Genomic DNA, 21439 nt, shown 5'->3' with positions numbered 1-21439 from the left:
TCCCCACAGAAGGCTAATCACCCGGGGCTAATGCCCGTGATGCTAACCCCCTGCACCTAGGCATTTGAAATGCCTCTGATCCAATTAAAATGGCTCTGAGCCAGTAATGAATGAGCCCTGCATTAGCCCAGCCCACATCTCCCACTGGCAAGCCTGCTAATTGCAGTGCTTGGCAGTGCAGAGCTCCCTAGAAGAGCCGCTGCTCACTAAAAAAATCCTTTATGACAGATTGGCTTGGAAAGGTGTGACTGTTCCATTAGCCGACTGCCAAGCCAATCCACTTAGTGCATCAGACACCTCGGCATGCAGGGCACCAGGCGGAGTGGCAGAAAGGCTGCAAACAGCCGTAGCACAAATGCAGTCAGGGCCTCTTTCTCCCACGTTTTCAGAAACCAAGGGTGTAAGATCCATTTAACTCATCTAACTTTACAATCCGTCTGCTAATCAGATTGCCTCGGGGATAAAGGTCAGAGGGGATTATCCAAAAATAACACGATTCCAAGTAATTTTCCCTATTTGTGAGAGGAGAATTGCATTAGTCTTTCACAAGCTTTGCACCATATGCCTCGGAGGGCAGTATTCGGATCAGGCTAAGTGGTCCTGTAACCACTCCTCGAGGACGGACTGCAATGAAACGGTGCATTAATAAATCAATAGGCGAGCTGAGTGCAGACACAGATGTGCTGGCCTCTCTTACCTGTAAACAAGCGAGTCATCGTAAGTACCATTGTACTGGATTTGGAACATACGGATGCCTGGGATATTTCTCTGAAAATTAAATTTGAGTAGCGCAGTAGACGATGTTGCTTCTGCGACTACAACTTTCTTATCTTGGCTGACTTTTGTCTCCCCGTTATTACTGCTGGCATTTGACCCTGACTTGGTGGACGTTGAGATGTCCGAGGAGCCAGGGTCAGGCTCGTGAATGTGGTTTGTGCTGTTTAGCAAATGAGGAAGTTTGATGATGTGAAGATCCACTGTTTGAGTGGCTTCTCCTGCGGGATTGGATGCTATGCAAGTGAAGGAGCCTGTGTCCTTCACCGTTGTTATAAGGATGTCAAGGGTTCCATTGTCATACACCAGTGACCTTGTGGCATTGGAAATAAGTTTGCCTTCTGGGGAAATCCAATGAATAGCTGGCTCTGGATCGCCCCGGGCCTTACACCTCAGAGTGGCCCTTTGGCCCTCCAGCACTCTCAGCTCATGTGTGTGTCTGGTAATGAGAGGGGGCTCACACAGGAACTCTTCCTCCGGGATTGACCAGAAATACCGACCAGATAACAGTGGAGGAGAAGCACAAGTCTCTAGGTCGTCTTCTCTGGAAAGACGCCGCAGCCACAGGAGTTCGCAATTGCAATGCAAAGGGTTTCCACCAAAGCTCAAGGCGAAAGTCGAGGGGCTGATGATTCCTGAGGTTGCTAATACCTGAGCTCGCTGGAAGAGAGGGTCAGGTGGCAGCTTCTGCAATTTATTGGATGTGACATCCAGCCTGGTCATCTTGTGGAGATGGGAGAAAGTCCCCTTAGGGATGTGGTCAATCATGTTGTGATCTAAGCTGAGGGTGTGCAAACTAACCATCTTCTCCACGGCATCCCAAGGGATCGTTTCTAGATTGTTATAGGACAGATCCAGTTCCTCAAGAGCTAAAACGTCGTCAAAGGCGGTGGAAGAAATTAAAGTCAGCTGGTTGTTGTTAAGTATCAGATGGTGCAGGTTGGAAAGCCCGCTGAACATGTCATTCGTGATCTTAGTCAATCTGTTGCTGTTCAAATGCAAAGCCCGCAAGTTGCGCAAGTCGGCGAATGCATGAGGTGTAATAAAACTGATTGTATTCCGGGACAGCGTCAGGTCCACCAGGCTGGTCATGTTGGCAAAATCTTTCCTTTTGATGTTTGTCACAAAGTTGTCTGCCAGCCGCAGCTCCACAGTCCTTCTGTCGATGTTGGGGGGCACAAATAAAAGCCCTTTCTTGGCACAAAGGGTTGCAAGATTTGGAGACAAAATCTGACAGACGCAGCGCTTGGGGCAGATCTGGGCTCTCGCTGCGACAGCAATGAACAGCAGATACAAAGGCAGTTTTTCCATTGTAGATCAGGGATCAGAGCCTGCAAGAGAGCACAAAGCTCACTGTTAGTATCCCCCAGGTGAAACACGACCCCCGCAATACAAAGGGGAGAAAGGGAGGAGGGACTAGTGGTTACAGCACTGGTTTGTGACTCAAGGGATCTGGGTACTGTCCTTATCCATTTAGATTGGAAGTGCCTTGGTGGTAGCTGTCTCCCAACACAGATCTGTGCACTGACTGGCACAGCAAGGCCCCAGTCACCAGGTGGGACCTTTTGTGCAATCACAGGGAAAATGATGAGAGCAAGGAGAGGAGGCCGCGCTAGGCTGGAAAGAACCCCAGTCCAATGGGCACGTTCGAACAGCAATGGGCATTCCTACCCCCGGGATTGGTGACGCCTACTTCCCGTATGCTGGGAAGGAGTACTCTGTTCACTTTCTCCACACCAGTCATCATTGTACAGACCTCCACCATACCCCGTTAGCCCTCCTCCTTTCCAGGCTGAAAAGTGCCAGACTTCTGAACCTCTCCTCCTCCGGCAGCCGTTCCAAACTCTAATCATTTGTGTTGCCCTTTTGCAGACACAACATCATGTTCCGCAGCTGCCCCAGGCTTAGCGCTCGTGAGATTTTAGGCAACCCCTGAGAATTCTAAATGGGACCAGTATCTGGGCTGCTCTCGTCCGCTCTGCGCATCCATGGAGAAACGAACCAGACTAAGATGCCAAGACAATTGGTGACGCCATCAAACCCCTACCCCCTGGTCTACAGAAGCACTGAGCACCTACAATTCCTGCTGAAGCGAATGTGAGCTGAGGCTGTTCCGAACCTCTGACTGGGACCACGCATCCCTCCCACCAGAGGGTTTCTGTGACAAAAGTTTAAACAATGAACACGGCCAGGAGGGTGCAGCTGACGAGTGTCGCCAGCACATGTGGGACTCCTGCAGGCTTGGTCTGCCAGAAGCCAGCATTGGGTGACAGGGGAGGGGTCACCTGGTGGCTGCCTGTTCTGTTCCTTCCCTCTGGGGCACCTGGCCTTGGCCACTGTTGGACAGTAAATATTGAGCTAGAGGGGCCTTTGGCCTGACCCAAAATGGCCGTTCTCGTGGTTTTATTTCCCACAAACAGTTCCCACGTGTGCGTCTACACTGCGGTGCTACTTTGGAAACTGGAAGTATCCCGAAATAACGGGCTGCTTCCATAGATGCAGAACAGCTATTTTACAATAGATTTCGAAATAACAGGTGGCTTATTCCGATGTCCCAGGAACCCTCATTCCATGAGAGTTAAGGGGCATTTCAGAATACCGAATTATTTTGAAATTAGGCGCTGTGTAGACAGCTGCAAATTATGAAATGAGCTTTTTTCAAAATACACTCAAAATAAGCTATGCAATTTGCGTCGCGGAAATTGTGTCACTTATTTCGCGCTCAGGGTGCTGTGCAGACACACCCTTACCGAGCTATCTCTTTATGATCCTCAATTTAAAAAGTTCTTACTCAGCATAACCTGTTGCTAGAACATTTGCCTGCCAGCCAATATTTACACTTCTACATTTGTGCCAAGGCTTCCGCCTCCTTCTAGGCAGGTTGAATTCTTAAACTGGGAAGAGCAGATCACCCGGGGACTAGAAAATGGTCCTTCGTCATGGATTCAGTCTCCCAGCCAACGGCTCGCCCATAACATACACTCAGGAGACTCTGTATTTATCTGACAACTGGAACGAGATATAAAAACAAATTTATTTTTACAGCCAGCTGAGAGTGTAATTTTTTCTCCATAGAATCCAATGTTACACCAATTTCTACTGGGCTCCTTCTGAGACAACGGGCCATTCTTGAACTATAAATGCTCCAATTCAATTAGTTCGCTTTTCTGTTACCCTTAAACTCAGGGGAAGCACATTGTTCCTGTCAGACACTGTAAAATTTTAGAATAAAACCTTTTCTAGCTCCATGGAGAACCATTTCTGCATTAATTTTGACAGCAAGCGAAAGTCAGTGGTGATGTTTAAATACATTTCAGGACTCTCCTGTCAGTACCCTATGTTGGAAAGATGGCATTCCTGCAAATGGAACCAAGATGCTGGGATTGCAGATCTCAAATAGGATGTAAATGAGCAGCACAAATAACCTTTCTGCATGGAAATTTAGAAGTTTCATGTATGATGATGCTTGTTTGCACCAGTTCATTACATTTCATATTATTTACAGAGCAGCATGATTCAGGTTGTCATGTTGCTGGATCTTGAGGGGAGCAGCCAGATCCCTGATGCACCCATAGGTGGGGGTGTTGGCCCCAAAAATGGTATAGGAGGGGGCCATGTGAGGTATTGAATAGAAGCTTATTATCTGATAATCCTATGTACGCCGTTCTGGTGTTTGTATAATGTCTGTGTGTGCAATTATTAGCATGTACTTGTATGGACACTGAAGATTTCCCTGCATGTGGTTAAGCATTGGGCAGGGCCGGGCCTGTGGACATGTTAATTACCGAGGCCCTGTAGGACAATGGCTCTCAATGGGCCAAGGACACACCTAAAGGATGGGGGCTGACACCTGAGAGCAGCCAGCAGGGAACACAGAGATTGGCCTCTGTCCAGGTGACCTGCTACAGCCAAGAAGGGACCAGGAAGGAAGTATAAAGAGGCCATGCGGTCGATGCCATTTTGTTCTCAGCTGAGCACTTCATCCCAGAGGCAGCATTGCAGGGGTGTAAGAGCCCGGAAGACCTGTGAACCCATCCTGATGCTAGGATGTGCAACAAGAACTTTTAAACCAGCAGCTGTAACATGTCTGCTAGCGCCTGCATCGAGAACTGGGAGATTCGGTGCATGTAACGTACTGTACTTTAATAACCTTACTCTCAGGCTTTTCTTTCTTGTGATAATAAACCTTTAGTTTTAGATTCTAAAGGATTGGCCCAGCGTGATTTGTGGGTAAGGTCCAGAGGGTAAATTGACCAGGGATCTGTGGCTGGTTTCTTGGAACCGGACAGAACTTGTTCGGGGTAGGTGGGATTGGGTGCTAGGACGCCCCCCCCCCCCACCTGTGTATGAGGCCCGGGGCCATCTGGGGCACGGATATTGCTGGGGTGTCGGAGGGGTTTTGCTCATGAGGCTTCAGGCAGGCAGCTGAAGCGCTCTGTGGGACTGATTTGTGGCCTGTTTGGAAAGGTCACCAGTCTGGGGACTGTAAGGAGCCCCGAAGTTGAGCAATTCGCCCTGAGCGGACGCCCTCAGCTGTGCCCAGACATGGCCCGGTCCGTCACACAGGTCCATAACCTTGTTCAGTGTTTCTTTCTGATCTTGTTTTGTTGAGCCCAATAGACATTACAGCAAATACACATACATAATTCTGACTGACATGCATTCACTACTTTGTTTCCATCCTATCTCCAAAATATTCTCCTAAGTATTCATGTATCTCATCATGCCGTTATGTACATAATGCAGCAATGGCTAGAATGTTCCGGGCATTCACAGACAGACCAGCAGGGGCGCACTGCACAGACACACCCAGCAGGGGCACACTGCACAGACAGATCCAGCAGGGGCACACTGCACAGACACACCCACTTTGAGCAGGGGCGCACTGCACAGACACCCCCAGCAGAGGCGCACTGCACAGACACACCCACTCTGAGAAGGGGTGCACTGCACAGACACACCCAGCAGAGGCGCACTGCACAGACACACCCACTCTGAGAAGGGGTGCACTGCACAGACACACCCAGCAGGGGCACACTGCACAGACAGATCCAGCAGGGGCACACTGCACAGACACACCCACTTTGAGCAGGGGCGCACTGCACAGACACCCCCAGCAGGGGCGCACTGCACAGACACATCCACTTTGAGAAGGGGCGCACTGCACAGACACACCCAGCAGAGGCGCACTGCACAGACACACCCACTCTGAGAAGGGGCGCACTGCACAGACACCCCCAGCAGGGGTGCACTGCACAGACACACCCCTCTGAGAAGGAGCGCACTGCACAGACACCCCCAGCAGGGGCACACTGCACAGACACACCCACTCTGAGAAGGAGCGCACTGCACAGGCACACCCAGCAGGGGCGCACTGCACAGACACACCCAGCAGAGGCGCACTGCACAGACACACCCACTTTGAGAAGGGGAGCACTGCACAGGCACACTCAGCAGGGGCGCACTGCACAGACACACCCAGCAGGGGCATACTGCACAGACAGATCCAGCCGGGCGCACTGCACAGACACACCCAGTTTGAGAAGGGGCGCACTGCACAGACACACCCAGCAGGGGCGCACAGCACAGACACACCCACTCTGAGAAGGGGCGCACTGCACAGACACACCCAGCAGAGGCGCACTGCACAGACACACCCACTTTGAGAAGGGGAGCACTGCACAGGCACACCCAGCAGGGGCACACTGCACAGACACACCCAGCAGGGGCATACTGCACAGACAGATCCAGCAGGGGCGCACTGCACAGGCAGATCCAGCAGGGGTGCACTGCACAGACACACCCAGTTTGAGAAGGGGCGCACTGCACAGACACACCCACTCTGAGAAGATGCGCACTGCACAGACACACCCAGCAGGGGCGCACTGCACAGACACACCCACTTTAAGAAGGGGCGCACTGCACAGACACAACCAGCAGGGGCACACTGCACAGACACACCCACTTTGAGAAGGGGCGCACTGCACAGGCACACCCAGCAGGGGCTCACTGCACAGACACACCCACTCTGAGAAGGGGCGCACAGCACAGACACACCCACTCTGAGAAGGGGCACACTGCATAGACACACCCAGCAGGGGTGCACAGCACAGACACACCCACTTTGAGAAGGGGCGCACTGCACAGACACCCCCAGCAGGGGCGCACTGCACAGACACACCCAGCAGGGGCATACTGCACAGACACACCCACTTTGAGAAGGGGAGCACTGCACAGGCACACCCACTCTGAGAAGGGGCGCACTGCACAGACACACCCACTCTGAGAAGGGGCGCACAGCACAGACACACCCACTTTGAGAAGGGGCGCACTGCACAGACACACCCAGCAGAGGCGCACTGCAAAGACACACCCACTTTGAGAAGGGGAGCACTGCACAGGCACACCCAGCAGGGGTGCACTGCACAGACACACCCAGCAGGGGCATACTGCACAGACAGATCCAGCAGGGGCGCACTGCACAGACACACCCACTTTAAGAAGGGGCGCACTGCACAGACACACCCAGCAGGGGCACACTGCACAGACACACCCACTTTGAGAAGGGGCGCACTGCACAGGCACACCCAGCAGGGGCGCACTGCACAGACACACCCAGCAGGGGCGCACTGCACAGACACACCCACTCTGAGAAGGGGTGCACTGCACAGACACACCCAGCAGGGGCACACAGCACAGACACACCCACTCTGAGAAGGGGTGCACTGCACAGACACACCCACTCTGAGAAGGGGCGCACAGCACAGACACACCCAGCAGGGGCACACTGCACAGACACACCCACTCTGAGAAGGGGCGCACTGCACAGACACCACCAGCAGGGGCGCACTGCACAGACACACCCCTCTGAGAAGGAGCACACTGCACAGACACCCCCAGCAGGGGCACACTGCACAGACACACCCCTCTGAGAAGGGGCGCACTGCACAGACACCCCCAGCAGGGGCGCACTGCACAGACACACCCACTCTGAGAAGGAGCGCACTGCACAGGCACACCCAGCAGGGGCGCACTGCACAGACACACCCAGCAGAGGCGCACTGCACAGACACACCCACTTTGAGAAGGGGAGCACTGCACAGGCACACTCAGCAGGGGCGCACTGCACAGACACACCCAGCAGGGGCATACTGCACAGACAGATCCAGCCGGGCGCACTGCACAGACACACCCAGTTTGAGAAGGGGCGCACTGCACAGACACAACCAGCAGGGGCACACTGCACAGACACACCCACTTTGAGAAGGGGCGCACTGCACAGGCACACCCAGCAGGGGCTCACTGCACAGACACACCCACTCTGAGAAGGGGCGCACAGCACAGACACACCCACTCTGAGAAGGGGCGCACTGCAGAGACACACCCACTCTGAGAAGGGGCGCACTGCATAGACACACCCAGCAGGGGTGCACAGCACAGACACACCCAGCAGGGGCATACTGCACAGACAGATCCAGCCGGGCGCACTGCACAGACACACCCAGTTTGAGAAGGGGCGCACTGCACAGACACACCCAGCAGGGGTGCACTGCACAGACACACCCACTCTGAGAAGGGGTGCACTGCACAGACACCCCCAGCAGGGGCGCACTGCACAGACACCCCCAGCAGGGGCGCACTGCATTGACACACCCCTCTGAGAAGGAGCGCACTGCACAGACACCCCCAGCAGGGGCACACTGCACAGACACACCCCTCTGAGAAGGGGCGCACTGCACAGACACACCCACTCTGAGAAGGGGTGCACTGCACAGACACACCCAGCAGGGGCACACTGCACAGACACACCCACTCTGAGAAGGGGCGCACAGCACAGACACACCCACTCTGAGAAGGGGCGCACTGCACAGACACACCCACTTTGAGAAGGGGAGCACTGCACAGGCACACCCAGCAGGGGCGCACTGCACAGACACACCCAGCAGGGGCATACTGCACAGACAGATCCAGCCGGGCGCACTGCACAGACACACCCAGTTTGAGAAGGGGCGCACTGCACAGACACACCCAGCAGAGGCGCACTGCACAGACACACCCACTCTGAGAAGGGGTGCACTGCACAGACACCCCCAGCAGGGGCGCACTGCACAGACACCCCCAGCTGGGGCGCACTGCATTGACACACCCCTCTGAGAAGGAGCGCACTGCACAGACACCCCCAGCAGGGACACACTGCACAGACACACCCCTCTGAGAAGGGGCGCACTGCACAGACACACCCACTCTGAGAAGGGGTGCACTGCACAGACACACCCAGCAGGGGCACACTGCACAGACACACCCACTCTGAGAAGGGGCGCACAGCACAGACACACCCAGCAGGGGCGCACTGCACAGACACCCCCAGCAGGGGCACACTGCACAGACACACCCCTCTGAGAAGGAGCGCACTGCACAGACACCCCCAGCAGGGGCACACTGCACAGACACACCCCTCTGAGAAGGAGCGCACTGCACAGACACCCCCAGCAGGGGCACACTGCACAGACACACCCACTCTGAGAAGGGGCGCACTGCACAGACACCCCCAGCAGGGGCACACTGCACAGACACACCCACTCTGAGAAGGGGCGCACTGCACAGACACCCCCAGCAGGGGCGCACTGCACAGACACACCCACTCTGAGAAGGGGCGCACTGCACAGACACACCCAGCAGGGGCGCACTGCACAGACACACCCACTCTGAGAAGGGGAGCCACCCTCCACACCTAAGAAACCAGGCGAAGAAGTGAGCTGGCAGAAGGGGCAGCCCAGGGCTGGAGGATGATCGGGCTGAGGAGAAGCAGGAACCCCCCCCCCCCCCCCACACCAAGGCAATGTATTCCAGTGTTTCACCACGCTGACAGGTAGGACGGTTTTTCTAACGTCCAGCCTAAACCTCCCTTGCTGCAGTTTAAGCCCCTTGCTTCTTGTTCTATCCCCAGAGGCCAAGGAGAACCAATTTTCTCCCTCCTCTTTCTTCATAGCTCACGTTCTCTGGACTTTTCATCATTCTTGTTGCTCTTCTCTGGACCTTCTCCAATTTCTCCACATTCTTCTTGAAACGTGGTGCCCAGAACTGGACACAAGACTCCAACTGAGGCCTAACCAGTGCAGAGTAAAGCAGAAGAATGACTTCTCTTGTCTTGCTCACAACATGAAATTGGAGTTCAAGAAACTGAACAGGAAATTGGAGCTTGGGGTTCAGTTCTAGGACAGTTTATTTTTCACAACACTCTTGTTAATGCATCTTACAATCATTTTTGCTTTTTTGGGGTGTTTTTTTTTTGCAACAATATCACAATGTTGAGTTACAGTCATATTTAACTTGTGGTACACTATGACCTTAGATCCCTGTCTGCAGTACTTCCTAGACAGTCACTTCCTATTCTGTATGCTCTGGTTTACACTAGGGCTGTGTCTACACTGGGCCACTTATTCCGGAAAAGCAGCCGCTTCTCCGGAATAAGCTGCGAGCTGTCTACACTGGCCACTTGCTTTTCCAGAAAAGCAATGACGATCTACTGTAAAATTGTCAGTGTTTTTCCGGAAAAACTATGCTGCCCCCGTTCGGGCAAAAGTCCTTTTCTGGAAAAACTGTTCCAGAAAAGGACCAGTGTAGACAGCACAGTAGTCTTTTCCGCAAAAAAGCCCCGATCCCCGATCGCAAAAATGACGATCGGGGCTTTTTTCCGGAAAAGCGCGTCTACATTGGCCAATGTAGACGCGCTTTTTCCGGAAATACTTATAACGGAAAACCGTTCCGTTTTAAGCATTTCCAGAAAAGGGTGCCAGTGTAGATGTAGCCTAGGACTTTATTTCAAAATAACCCCACAGAATTCAAAATCTGTACTCCTGCTTTCCATCAAGAGTAATGCAAATTTCAAAATAGCTATTTCAAAATAACAGTGGTGTGGATGCTCCGGTGCCGCTATTTCAAAATAATTACTCCTCAGAGTAATTTAAACTAATAACTCCCCAGTGCTTCCTGGGGCTCTACATTTGAGATAGCGAGTTCACATTAACGGAGCCTGCCTTGGACTAATTTCAAGGCTTCTCTGTGGTGTAGACACGCTAATTCGAATTTGCTAACTCAGGAGTTATTAAGTCAGACTTAGTAATTTTGAAATAGTTTCCTAGTGTAGACATGGCCTCAAGTGTGACACGCAAACTTAGTAAGCGTCCTCTCTGTGCCATCATCTAAATCGCTGCTGAAGGTATTGAACAGAACGGGTCCCAAAACTGACCTCTCTCAGGAAGGGCCTGAGAAGCCCAGAGCTGGGACCAGTGACCAGCCATTAACAGACCCACAGGCCTTAGAGGATGTAGATGCTGGGTCCACTCCTAACAGACTGGTCTAGACAAGGGACTGCGATAGCCTCAATGATCAGAAATCTCTTCCCCCTGTCGGTCCCCACACCTCATTCTCCCGGACCCTGCTCTTGGATAAGTGAAATAGACCAAGCGTCTTTGTTCTCTCTCTCTGGGTAAGGCAGCTCTCCCAGCCTTCAAACCACTCTTGAAGCTCTTCCCTGACCCCTCCCCGGTTGGGCACTGCCCTTTCAGAAGGCTGTGGGACAGAGCTGGTCAGGCCTGCGTCTTTCTGGAGATCCCAGCTGACCCAGCAGAGTGCAGAGCAAGCGTAGCTCTGCAGACCCTGGCGCAGCTCACCAGCGAGGACGAGGAAAGTGAGCTGTGTCTGGGCTGCACCCAGCTGTCCACATCTTATTGGGGGGATGCCCAGCAGGGCAGGAGTACCCTGCCCTCTCGCCTAACTACCCTTCCAGGATCTGGCCTTGCCCTGCAGAGGGGATGTCCCATGCTCTGCTGCTGGCAAACCAACCTGCAGTGACACCAGACGTGGTAAGAGCAGGTGTAACCCGCACAGCTTCAGGGTGTGGTGCACAGTCCCCGCAGCAGGCACTTAGGGTGTGTGACGTAGTGGGGGGTACCTTGCTGGTTGCTATGTTGGGCAGTGGGTTGTGAGTGACTTCTACTGGCTGTAGCACGGCCATAAACTCCCTTTATTCTATTGGCTGGTGGAGTCTGTTCATGCCACTACGGGGGTGCAGGAGACGGGAAACCCCCAACGCACCGTCACAGTGTGTCTCTACACAGCAAAGTTATTTCGGAATAACAACCCTTACTCTGAAATTACTATGTGAGCGTCTACACAGCAATAGCATTATTTCAAAATTATTTTGAAATAATGGGAGGCTTATTCTGACTTCTGTCAGCAGAGGGATGTAAATTAGATGTATAGAAAGTGCAAATGAAGTGGGGATTTAAATATCCTGCACTTCATTTGCATAATGGCAGCCGACACTTTTTTTTAAAATGTTTTTTTTTTTAAAAAATGGAAGTTTAGACGGAGTATTTCCTCGGAGTACAGGATCTTTCGAAACAGGGCATTTCTGTTGAAAATGCCCCATCTAAACTGCCAGTGTTTTTCGAAAAGCCCCGTTTCAAAAAAAAGCGGTGGCCACCATTATGCAAATGAAGTGCAGGATATTTAAATCCCCGCTTCATTTGCACTTTTGATACATCTAATTTACATCTCTCTGCCGACAGAGGGGTGTAGTTTAGATGTAGCCCCAATGAAGAATAACGCCTATTCCAAAATACTTATTTCAGAATAGGGGCTGTGTAGACGCGCCAGTTCTGCTATTTCGAAATAGTCCCTCCCCACGGCCATTCTAAGTTATTCCTCCCCAGTGCCTCCTGGAGCTCTAAATCGAGACAGTGCGTCTACATTAGGGGAGCTGCCTCGGACTCATTTTGAGGCTTCCCTGCAATGTAGACGCGCTATTTTGAAATAAGCTATTTCAGAATAACGGTTCCAGAATAGCTTATTCCGAAATAACTGTGCAGTGTAGACGTTGACTTACAGAGAGGGTCTCGCCCTATTAGTGATGGTTGGGGGTTCCATTTGCTAGTGCAGTTCAAGGGCTGTTCATTTCCAGCACCTCGCCCTTTGTCTGCGAGTCAACCCCTCGTGTCTCACACCTGAGACCGCCAAACTGAAAACAGGAGTCAGGCTCTGACCTGGGGCTGAAACCAAATCCCACCTTCTGAGGATTGGGCCCAGAGGGGGACGTAAAGCAAGTACTGACCGACTGGCAGCATCTTCACTTGTCCATCGAAAGGACCAAGAGCTAGGAGCCAGGATGTCTGGACTCCAGCCCTCGAGTCTCTTCAGACTGTGAAGGCCACTGAAAACCTTGGGTCCCCTGGACTCCCCATGGCTGCTCACAGATCACTGACTCACTGCATCTCTTCTGGAGGATTCACCACGACTGCTTTAGACTATCCTATGCTGTCATGTAAATGCAAGCAAAGCTTGAAATGAAACCAAGCCTTTGTACAGTTCCATGTTTCACAATCAGTATGTCTTGCATAGATTTACTGACGTGCAGCTGATGAATAATACAAAATATTTTAATTAACAAACATCAAAGCTATTTATAACAAAGGATCGTTTTCTCTGTTCAACAAAACATGTCTCTCTGCCAGGCAACCATCACAGTCAGAAACCCGTGACCAGTGTGCTCGGGCCATGGCATCGTTCCTTGGCTAGAGGCATGGAAGCAAGAGCCTTCAGCTTGCTGAAAGGAAGCTAAGGGTTTTCTGATAGGAATTTTCTAGCAACGATGACGCAAGAGAGGCAGGAGGTCAGATGAGCCCTGGGGGAGTAAAAGCGCGCTCATGATTCAGAGTTGAAACAAAACTAAACAAGCTTGGCCCAGCTCCCCAAACGAGGCAGCTGCAAACTCTGATACACGCTCCTCGCTTTGTTTCTCTCCTCTTCCCTTCCGATCCTCGTGCCCTCGTCCTCACAGATACCTCAGAGCTACAGCATCGCTGCCAAAGCACAGAACCATTGCAGACAACAGCTCATGAGTCAAAGCAAATCATAGCACGGATGTAGCGTCAAACCTGTATTTCTAAACCAAGGAAAGGAGACACGTTGCTTTTATTTACAGTCATGTTGGCAGGCACAGAAATGGCTTGAGAATCTCAAATTCATGAATTGACATTTCGGATTCTAATAAAGCAAATTGAATGGAAATTTTTTTAAAAACCAGCTTCAATGCGACATCCGATAAGAACATAACATAACATAACATAAGGATGGGCAGGCCGGGTCGTCAGACCAAAGGTCCGTCCAGCCCAGTGTCCTGTCTGCCCACAATGGCCAATGCCAGGTGCCCCGGAGGGAGTGAACAGAACAGGGAATCATCCAGTGATCCCTCTCCGTCACCCATTCCCAGCCCCTGACATATACAGGCTAGGGACACCATTCCTGCCCATCCTGGCTAATAAGTATTAATGGACCTAACCCCCACAGATTTATCTAGTTCTTTTTTGAACCCTTTTAAAGTCCTGGTCTTCACAACATCCTCTGGCAAGGAGTTCCACAGCTTAACAGTGTACTACATGAAGAAAAACTTCCTTTAGTTTCTTTTAAACCTGCTAAACATTAATTTAATTTGGTGACCCCAAGTTCTTATGTTATGAAAACAAGTAAATAAATTTTCCTTATTCACCTTCTCCACACTAGTCATGATTCTATAGATCTCTATCACATCCCCCCTTAGTCTTCTCTCTTCTAAGATGAGAAGTCCAAGTCTTTTTAATCTCTTTTCATATGGGACCCGTTCCAAACCCCTCCTCATTTTTGTGGCCCTTTTCTGAACCGTTTCCAATGCCAATATAGCTTTTCTGAGATGAGGCGACCACATCTGTACGCAGTAGTCAAGATGTGGGCATACCATAGTTTTATATGGGGCAATAAGATATTCTCTGTCTTATTCTTTACCCCTTTTGTAATGACTCCTAACATTCTGTTTGCTTTTTTCACTGCCGCTGCACACGGAGTGGATGTTTTCAGAGAACTAGCCACAATGACTCCAAGATCTGTCTCTGGAGTGGTAACAGCTCATTTAGTCCCCACCATTTTGTACACATTAGGCCATTCAATCTGTGTATTACAAACCGAAGTATGGCCACCTTTACAGCACCCCCTAAAACAGTGCTGCTCCGAAGAGCCAGAGCAAAACAAAGCCAACGTCACTGGTTCACCATTCAATCGGCGAGACGTGCAAGTGTCAAACCACCAGGCAGAAGTGAGGGGAGCGCTCTCTGCTGCCGCTTTTGCACAATACATGTTTGGGCTGTCAAATGATTAAAAGGTGATTGCAATGATCTGCAAGATTAACCACCGTTGTAATCACACCCCTACATGGTAATAGAACACCTGTAGCATTTATTATAACTATTCCGGATGTTTTTCTCTTCATTTCAAAACATGGATTTCAATTACAACACAGAGCACCAAGTGTACAGGGCATCTTTTTAAATCGTTTACAGTACAAATACGTATAAGAAAGCAATCGATAGTGAGCACCGCACACCTTGTGTTCTGTGTTGTAATTAAAATCAATAGATTCTAAGATGTAGAAAAGCATGTGTGTATAGAGCCTGTAAGCTTATCAGACACCACACACCTAGCCTGTCACTGCCTGCTAACCTCATCCTTGGGAATGGAGAGTTGGGAATCTGCTTTCCAATGCGCATTCATAGAATCCTAGAATCCCAGGGCTGGAAGGGACCCTGGGGGGCCATCGAGTCCAGCCCCCTGCCCAAAGCAAGATCACTTCTTAACATTGACTTTCATGAGCCATTTTGTTGCTAGTCATCCAGTTTTGTGAGGCCCCTTGGAGCTCTTCACACTCAGCTTCGGATATATCCACCAGTGTCTGGAGAAACTGTGCATAGTCTGAAAAATATGATGCCACATTGTTTGCCTCCTTTTCCATGTTTTTATGGATAAGTTGAATATCATAGGTCCCAGCACAGATCCTTGGGGGAACCTGCTGTTTACCCAACCCCACTGTGAAAATGGGCCATTTATTCCAGTATTTTGTGTCCTGTCTTAAGTCGTTACTGATCTATGAGAGGACCTTCCCTCTTATCCCATAACAGCGTATTTTAAGAGCCTTTGGTGAGCAACCTTGTCAGAGACTTTCTGAAAGCTCCAGTACATTATAGCCACAGGACTACCCTTGTCCACATGATTTTCAGCACCCTCAAGCAATTCTAATAGATTGGTGAGGCATGATTTCCCTTTAAAAATCCGTGCTGACATTTCCCCACATATTGTGCTCATCTCTGTGTCTGATCGTTCTGTTCTTTACCGATATTTCAATCCATTTGCCTGGCACTGACGTTAGGCTTAACTGCCAGACAACCTCTGGAGCTTTTTCTGTTTGTACTGAGTCCACATTAGCCGTCCTCCAGTCATCTGGTAGAGAAGTTGGTTTAAAGGCCAAGTTACGATCCTGGTAGGAGTTCTGCAAATTCACATGCGAATTCCTTCAGGACTCTGGTGAGTGCCTGGTCCTGTTAACTGATGACTGTTCCATTTATCAATTTGTTCATCATCTCCTCTGACAACACCTCAGTCTGGGACATTCCTCAGATATCCCACCTATAAAGAAAGACTCCGGTTTGGGAATCTCTCACATCTTCTGCAGTCAACACAGACACAAGGAATGCATGGCACATCTCTGCAATGGCCTTGTGTTCCTCAGCTGCTCTTTTAGCATCTCCATCATCCAGCAGCCCACTGATAGTTTGGCAGGCTTCCTGCTTCGGTTATATTCTTGTGTCTTTGCTAGCTGCTTTTCAACTCCTTTTGGCCTGCCTCATTATACTTGTGCACTTGTCGGTCAGTGCTTACGTTCCTTTCTACTTTCCCAATTTCTTAGCTGATTGTCCACCACTACTCCCAAATCTTTTTCAGCAGTAACTCTGCCCAGGATGGAGGCTCTCCTTATCTAAGAGGCCTATGCTCTTGTTACTTGATGCATGCATTGCCCATATTAAAACACAAATTCTTTCCAGATTGTTCTCTCTCAGTGACCTGCCCTCTTCATTACTTGCCACTTCTTCAGTGTTTATGGCAGCTGCACAGTTTATCAGAAGCGATTTCATGTTTTCTTTCAGGTCACTGATAAAGAGCACGGGGGAAAGATCCTGTCTCTGCAGCACCCCCCTACACATACATCGGCTCCATGGTGACTCCTCCTGGAGTCTGGTGAGTGATGACTACACTGGAGACTGATCAGTTAGCCAGTTGCTATCTATGTAATATGCCGTGTTATCTTTCTATCATTCTTGGGCATTTTGAATCTAAATTGCATGCAGTCCAAAGCCCACTGCCTATCAGATAACTACATCGCTTACCTCAGCGACTGACCTTTGGCAGCCAAAACTAATCTCATCAGAAAGAGCTACCAAGTTAGGAGCACAGGATCCATATTCCCTAAAGCTACATTGATTGGTATGGAACACATTGCCCCTCATCCATTTCTTGTTCAATCCTACATAGAATCACAGAGTTGTAGGACTGGAGGGAACCTGAAAAGCTCATCTAGCCCAGTCCTCTGCCCTCCTGGCAGGACCAAGCACCGTCTAGATCATCCCTGACAGGTGTCTGTCCAACCTGCTCTGAAATATCTCCAGTGATGGAGATGCCACAACTTCCCTAGGCAATTTATTCCAGTGTGTAACCACCCTGACAGGCAGGAAGTTTTTCCTAATGTCCAACCTAAACCTCCCTTGCTGCAATTTAAGCCCATTGCTTCTTGTCCTCTCCTCAGAGGCCAAGGAGAAAAGTTTTTCTCCCTCCTCCTTGTGACACCCTTTTAGAGACTTGAACACCACTATCATGGCCACTCTCAGTCTTCTCTTTTGCAGACTAAACAAGCCCAGTTTTTTCAGTCTTAGCTCATAGCTCATGTTCTCTAGACCATGGGTTCCCAAACTGGGGTGTGTGCCCCCTTGGGGAGGGGCATGAAGAAATTCCAGGGGGACACGAGGCGACCCAGCCACACACACTCCCATCAATCCCACTTCAAATTTTGCTGCTACTTTTTTGGGAGGGGAAGCATGAGGGTTTCTCAAAAATCAAAAAGGGGGCGTGATATTGAAATGTTTGGGAACTACAGCTCTAGACCTTTAATAGTATTGGTGCTCTTGTCTGCATCTTCTCCGATTTGTCCACATCTTCCCTGAATGCGGTGCCCAGAACTGGACACAATACTCCAACTGAGGCTCAATCAGTGCAGAAAAGAGCTGAGGAACGACTCCTCTTGTCCTGTTCACATCACTGCTGCTCACATCACATTCCAGAATGATGGTCACTTTTGTTTTTACAAGTGTTGCACTGTTGACCCAGATTGAGCTTGTGTTCCACTATGACTTCCCAGACCCTTATCTGCAGTGCTAGGCAGTCATTTCCCATTCTGTGTGCGCGCAACCGATTGTTCCTCCCTAAGTGGAACAATTTGCATTTGTCCTCATTAAACTTCATCCTGTTTGCCTCTGACCATTTCTCCAGTTTATCCAGATCATTGTGAATTATGACCCTTCCTCCATACCACTTGCAACCCCTCCCAGCTTGGTATCTCCTGCAAATCTTAATCTATGCCTTTAGCTAAATGACTGATGAAGACATAGATCAGAACTGGACCCAGAACAGATTCTGCAGAACCCCACTCGATACGCCCTTTCAGTTTCAGTGTAAAGCCCCAATAACTATTCTCTGAGGGCATGTCTACACTACAGAGTTAGTTCGAACTAAGTTAGTTTGAATTAGTTAATTCGAACTAAGCTAATTCGAACTAACGCGTCTAGAACTAAAAACTAGTTTGAATTAGCGTTTTGCTAATTCGAACTAGCAAGTCCACATTGAGTGGACCCTGAACAGGGCTTAAGGATGGCCGGAAGCAGTGCCGGCAGGGCATCAGAGGAGGACTTAGAGCGTGGAGATGCTGTCTCAGGCTAGCCGAGGGCTGCACTTAAAGGGACCCGACCCCCACCCCGGACAGACAGTTCTCAGGGGTGCCCCGCTTGAAAACCAGTCCTGGCTTGGAGTGCCCGGAGTGCCCACACTGGGCACATCACACCACTCGGCCATCAGACCGGCTGCACTTGCCGCAGGCTGCCATCTGGGGAGAGGGGGCAATTGGGGGGCTGCAGGAGAGCTTCCACCCCCAGAAGCCCGCAGAGCCAGCCCAGTCCTCCCCATCGGGGGCTCGTACCCCATTCCTCCCTCACCTCCTTCCACTTACCCCTCCCGAGCCCCCCTTCCTGATGTACAAAATAAAGATAACGTTTCTTCCAACATTGACTCTGTCTTTATTGAACAAAACTGGGGGAGACTGGGAAAAGGAGGTGGGAGAGGAGAAGAGAAAGGCTGGAAGAAGGGAGGGCAACTAACATGATCAGGGGTTGGGAACAGGTCCCAGATGAAGAGAGGCTACAGAGACTGGGACTGTTCAGCTTAGAAAAGAGGAGATGGAGCGGGGACAGGATAGAGGTCTCTAAAAGCAGGGGTTGGGTGGAGAGGGTGCATACAGAAAAGTTCTTCATGAGTTCCCATAAAGAAGGACTAGAGGATACCAAAGGAAAGGAATGGGTAGCAAGCTTCAAACTAGTAAGAGAAAGTTGTTCTTCACAAAGCAAAGAGTCAACCTGTGGAACTCCTTGCTGCAGGAGGCTGTGAAGGCTACAACTAGAACAGAGTTTAAAGGGAAGTGAGATCAAGTCATGGAGGTTGGGTCCATGGACTAGTCTTAGCCAGGGGGTAGGAGTGGTGTCCCTGCCCAAAGTTTGTGGAAGGCTGGAGAGGGATGGCACGAGACAAATGGCTTGGTCACTGTCTTCGGTCCATCCCCTCCAGGGTCCCTAGGGTTGGCCGCTGTCGGCAGACAGGCTACTGGGCTAGATGGACCTTTGGTCTGACCCAGTACGGCCATTGTAAGCTCAGGGCTCAGGGTCGGGGGTCTCAGTGGACCCCCTTGATTTTCATGCACACCTGCTCCTGGGTGGCCAGGCTGGCAGCTCTCCTGCCCTAGACGGCCACTTTCCTGTGCCTAGTGCGGAGATCGTGGACGAGGTCCATGATGTCCGCACTAGCCCAGGAAGGTGCCCGCCTCTTGCGGTCCCGGGCAAGCTCCCGGGAGCCGCCAGCCTGGTCCCGGGAAGAGGGGGTGGGCTGGGGGACATCGGGTGGGTGGCTCTGTGCCATGTCAGGTGCAGGGTCTGCTGGCTGGGTGCTGGCAGGCTTGCACCTCTCATGGGCACCATAGCCAGCCTGTGCCCCTTTAAGGGGTCCGGGGCCGGGAGGGCGGCATAGAGTTTCCCTGGTGTTGGCCAGAGTGGCCACCAGGGAAACCTGGGGAGGACTAGCCTCCCACTAGTTCGAATTAAGGGGCTACACACCCCTTAATTCGAACTAGTAAGTTCGAACTAGGCTTAATCCTCGTAAAATGAGGTTTTCCTAGTTCGAACTAAGCGCTCCGCTAGTTCGATTTAAATTCGAACTAGCGGAGCGCTAGTGTAGCGGCTATGAATGTTAGTTCGAACTAACGTCCGTTAGTTCGAACTAACATTGTAGTGTAGACATACCCTGGGACTTATTTTCCAACTAGTGATGCAACCATCTCACAGTAGCTCCGTTTAGGTTGTATTTCTCTAGTTTGCTTATGAGAAGCTTGTGCAAGACAGTATCAAAAGCCTTTATAAAATCAAGATCTACCACATCTGCATCTTCCTTCCTGGCCACCAGGCTTATTCTGCTTTCAAAGAAACCTGGCAGGCTGATTTGACATGATTTGTTCTTGACTAATCCATGCTGACTGTTACTTACCACACTATTATCTTGTAAGTGTCTGCAAATTAATCACTTAATGATTTGCTCCATTATCTTTCTGGGTGCTGAAGGAGAGCTGACCAGTCCTTACTTCCCTTTTAATTCATTGGAGCTATATTTACCCCCTTCCCACTCCTCTGGAATCACTCTCCTCTTTTCTGACTTGGAAGACAATGGCTAATGGCAGCGTTAGTGCTTAGTCTTTTCCTTCTTTATTCTAGGATACATCTCATTAGGGCCGGGTGACTGGAAAACACTTAACTTTTCTCAGTAATTTTTAATTGCTCTTTCTCTATTTTAGCCTTTGATCCTACCTCATTTCTAGGGGCATCTGCTAGATTAGATATCCAATTGCTGTTGAACTTTTTGGTGAAAACTGAAACAAAAGAGTCACTTAGCACGTCTGCCATTTCCACATTTTCTGAGCAATCATTGAGTATCAGCAACTCAGTAATCTTGCAAGGGTTAGACATCAGGCTGACAGCATATAATCACTTGAGGCACCTTATTTACCCTTTTAGAATATCAGCACTTCCCTTTATTCCAGACTTCTGGAACTATTCCCGTCATCCCCACCCTACTCTTTTAGACCTGGATGCAAGTTATCTAGACCTGCTGATGGAAAAAAGGGCACTGTCCTTGTAGGAAGCAGCCCCAAGCCTGATGGGGCAACTCTCCACTGTGAGTGGGAACATTGTCTTCAAAGCCCATGTCAGAACACCCGGGTTCTGAAGTGCTGAACAGTTCTGCAGATTCTTACATCTTCCTGGTGGGTGCTTGCTTCACCAATGACAATGGGAAATTGAGAGCGCCACCACGCTCTACCTGACCCCACTGAACCACAGGGGGGCTTCAACCTCCACTCACTGGCTGGTTTGTCTGCTAAGACTGGTGCCATTCGAGCAGGGACCATGCATCTTGTGCTGTGAGCATATTCCATTAA

General features: G+C 50.5%; 1 protein-coding gene across 7 annotated transcripts in view; it reads right to left on the bottom strand.

The window, feature by feature from the left end:
• LRFN5 (leucine rich repeat and fibronectin type III domain containing 5) overlaps nt 1-21439 on the bottom strand; it is a 133856-nt gene that overhangs the window by 12591 nt on the left and 99826 nt on the right. For all 7 annotated transcript variants that reach the window (XM_075926113.1, XM_075926114.1, XM_075926118.1 and 4 more), the window contains exon 2: nt 698-2105. In XM_075926113.1, the coding sequence (XP_075782228.1) occupies nt 698-2085 (1388 nt within the window). In that variant the 5' untranslated portion in view covers nt 2086-2105. The remainder of the gene's footprint in view (nt 1-697; nt 2106-21439) is intronic.

This window comes from Pelodiscus sinensis, chromosome 4, assembly GCF_049634645.1.
Source record: "Pelodiscus sinensis isolate JC-2024 chromosome 4, ASM4963464v1, whole genome shotgun sequence".
Lineage (NCBI taxonomy): Eukaryota > Metazoa > Chordata > Testudines > Trionychidae > Pelodiscus > Pelodiscus sinensis.
Note: the sequence above shows the minus strand (reverse complement) of the source record. Positions and strands in the feature narration are given on the sequence as shown.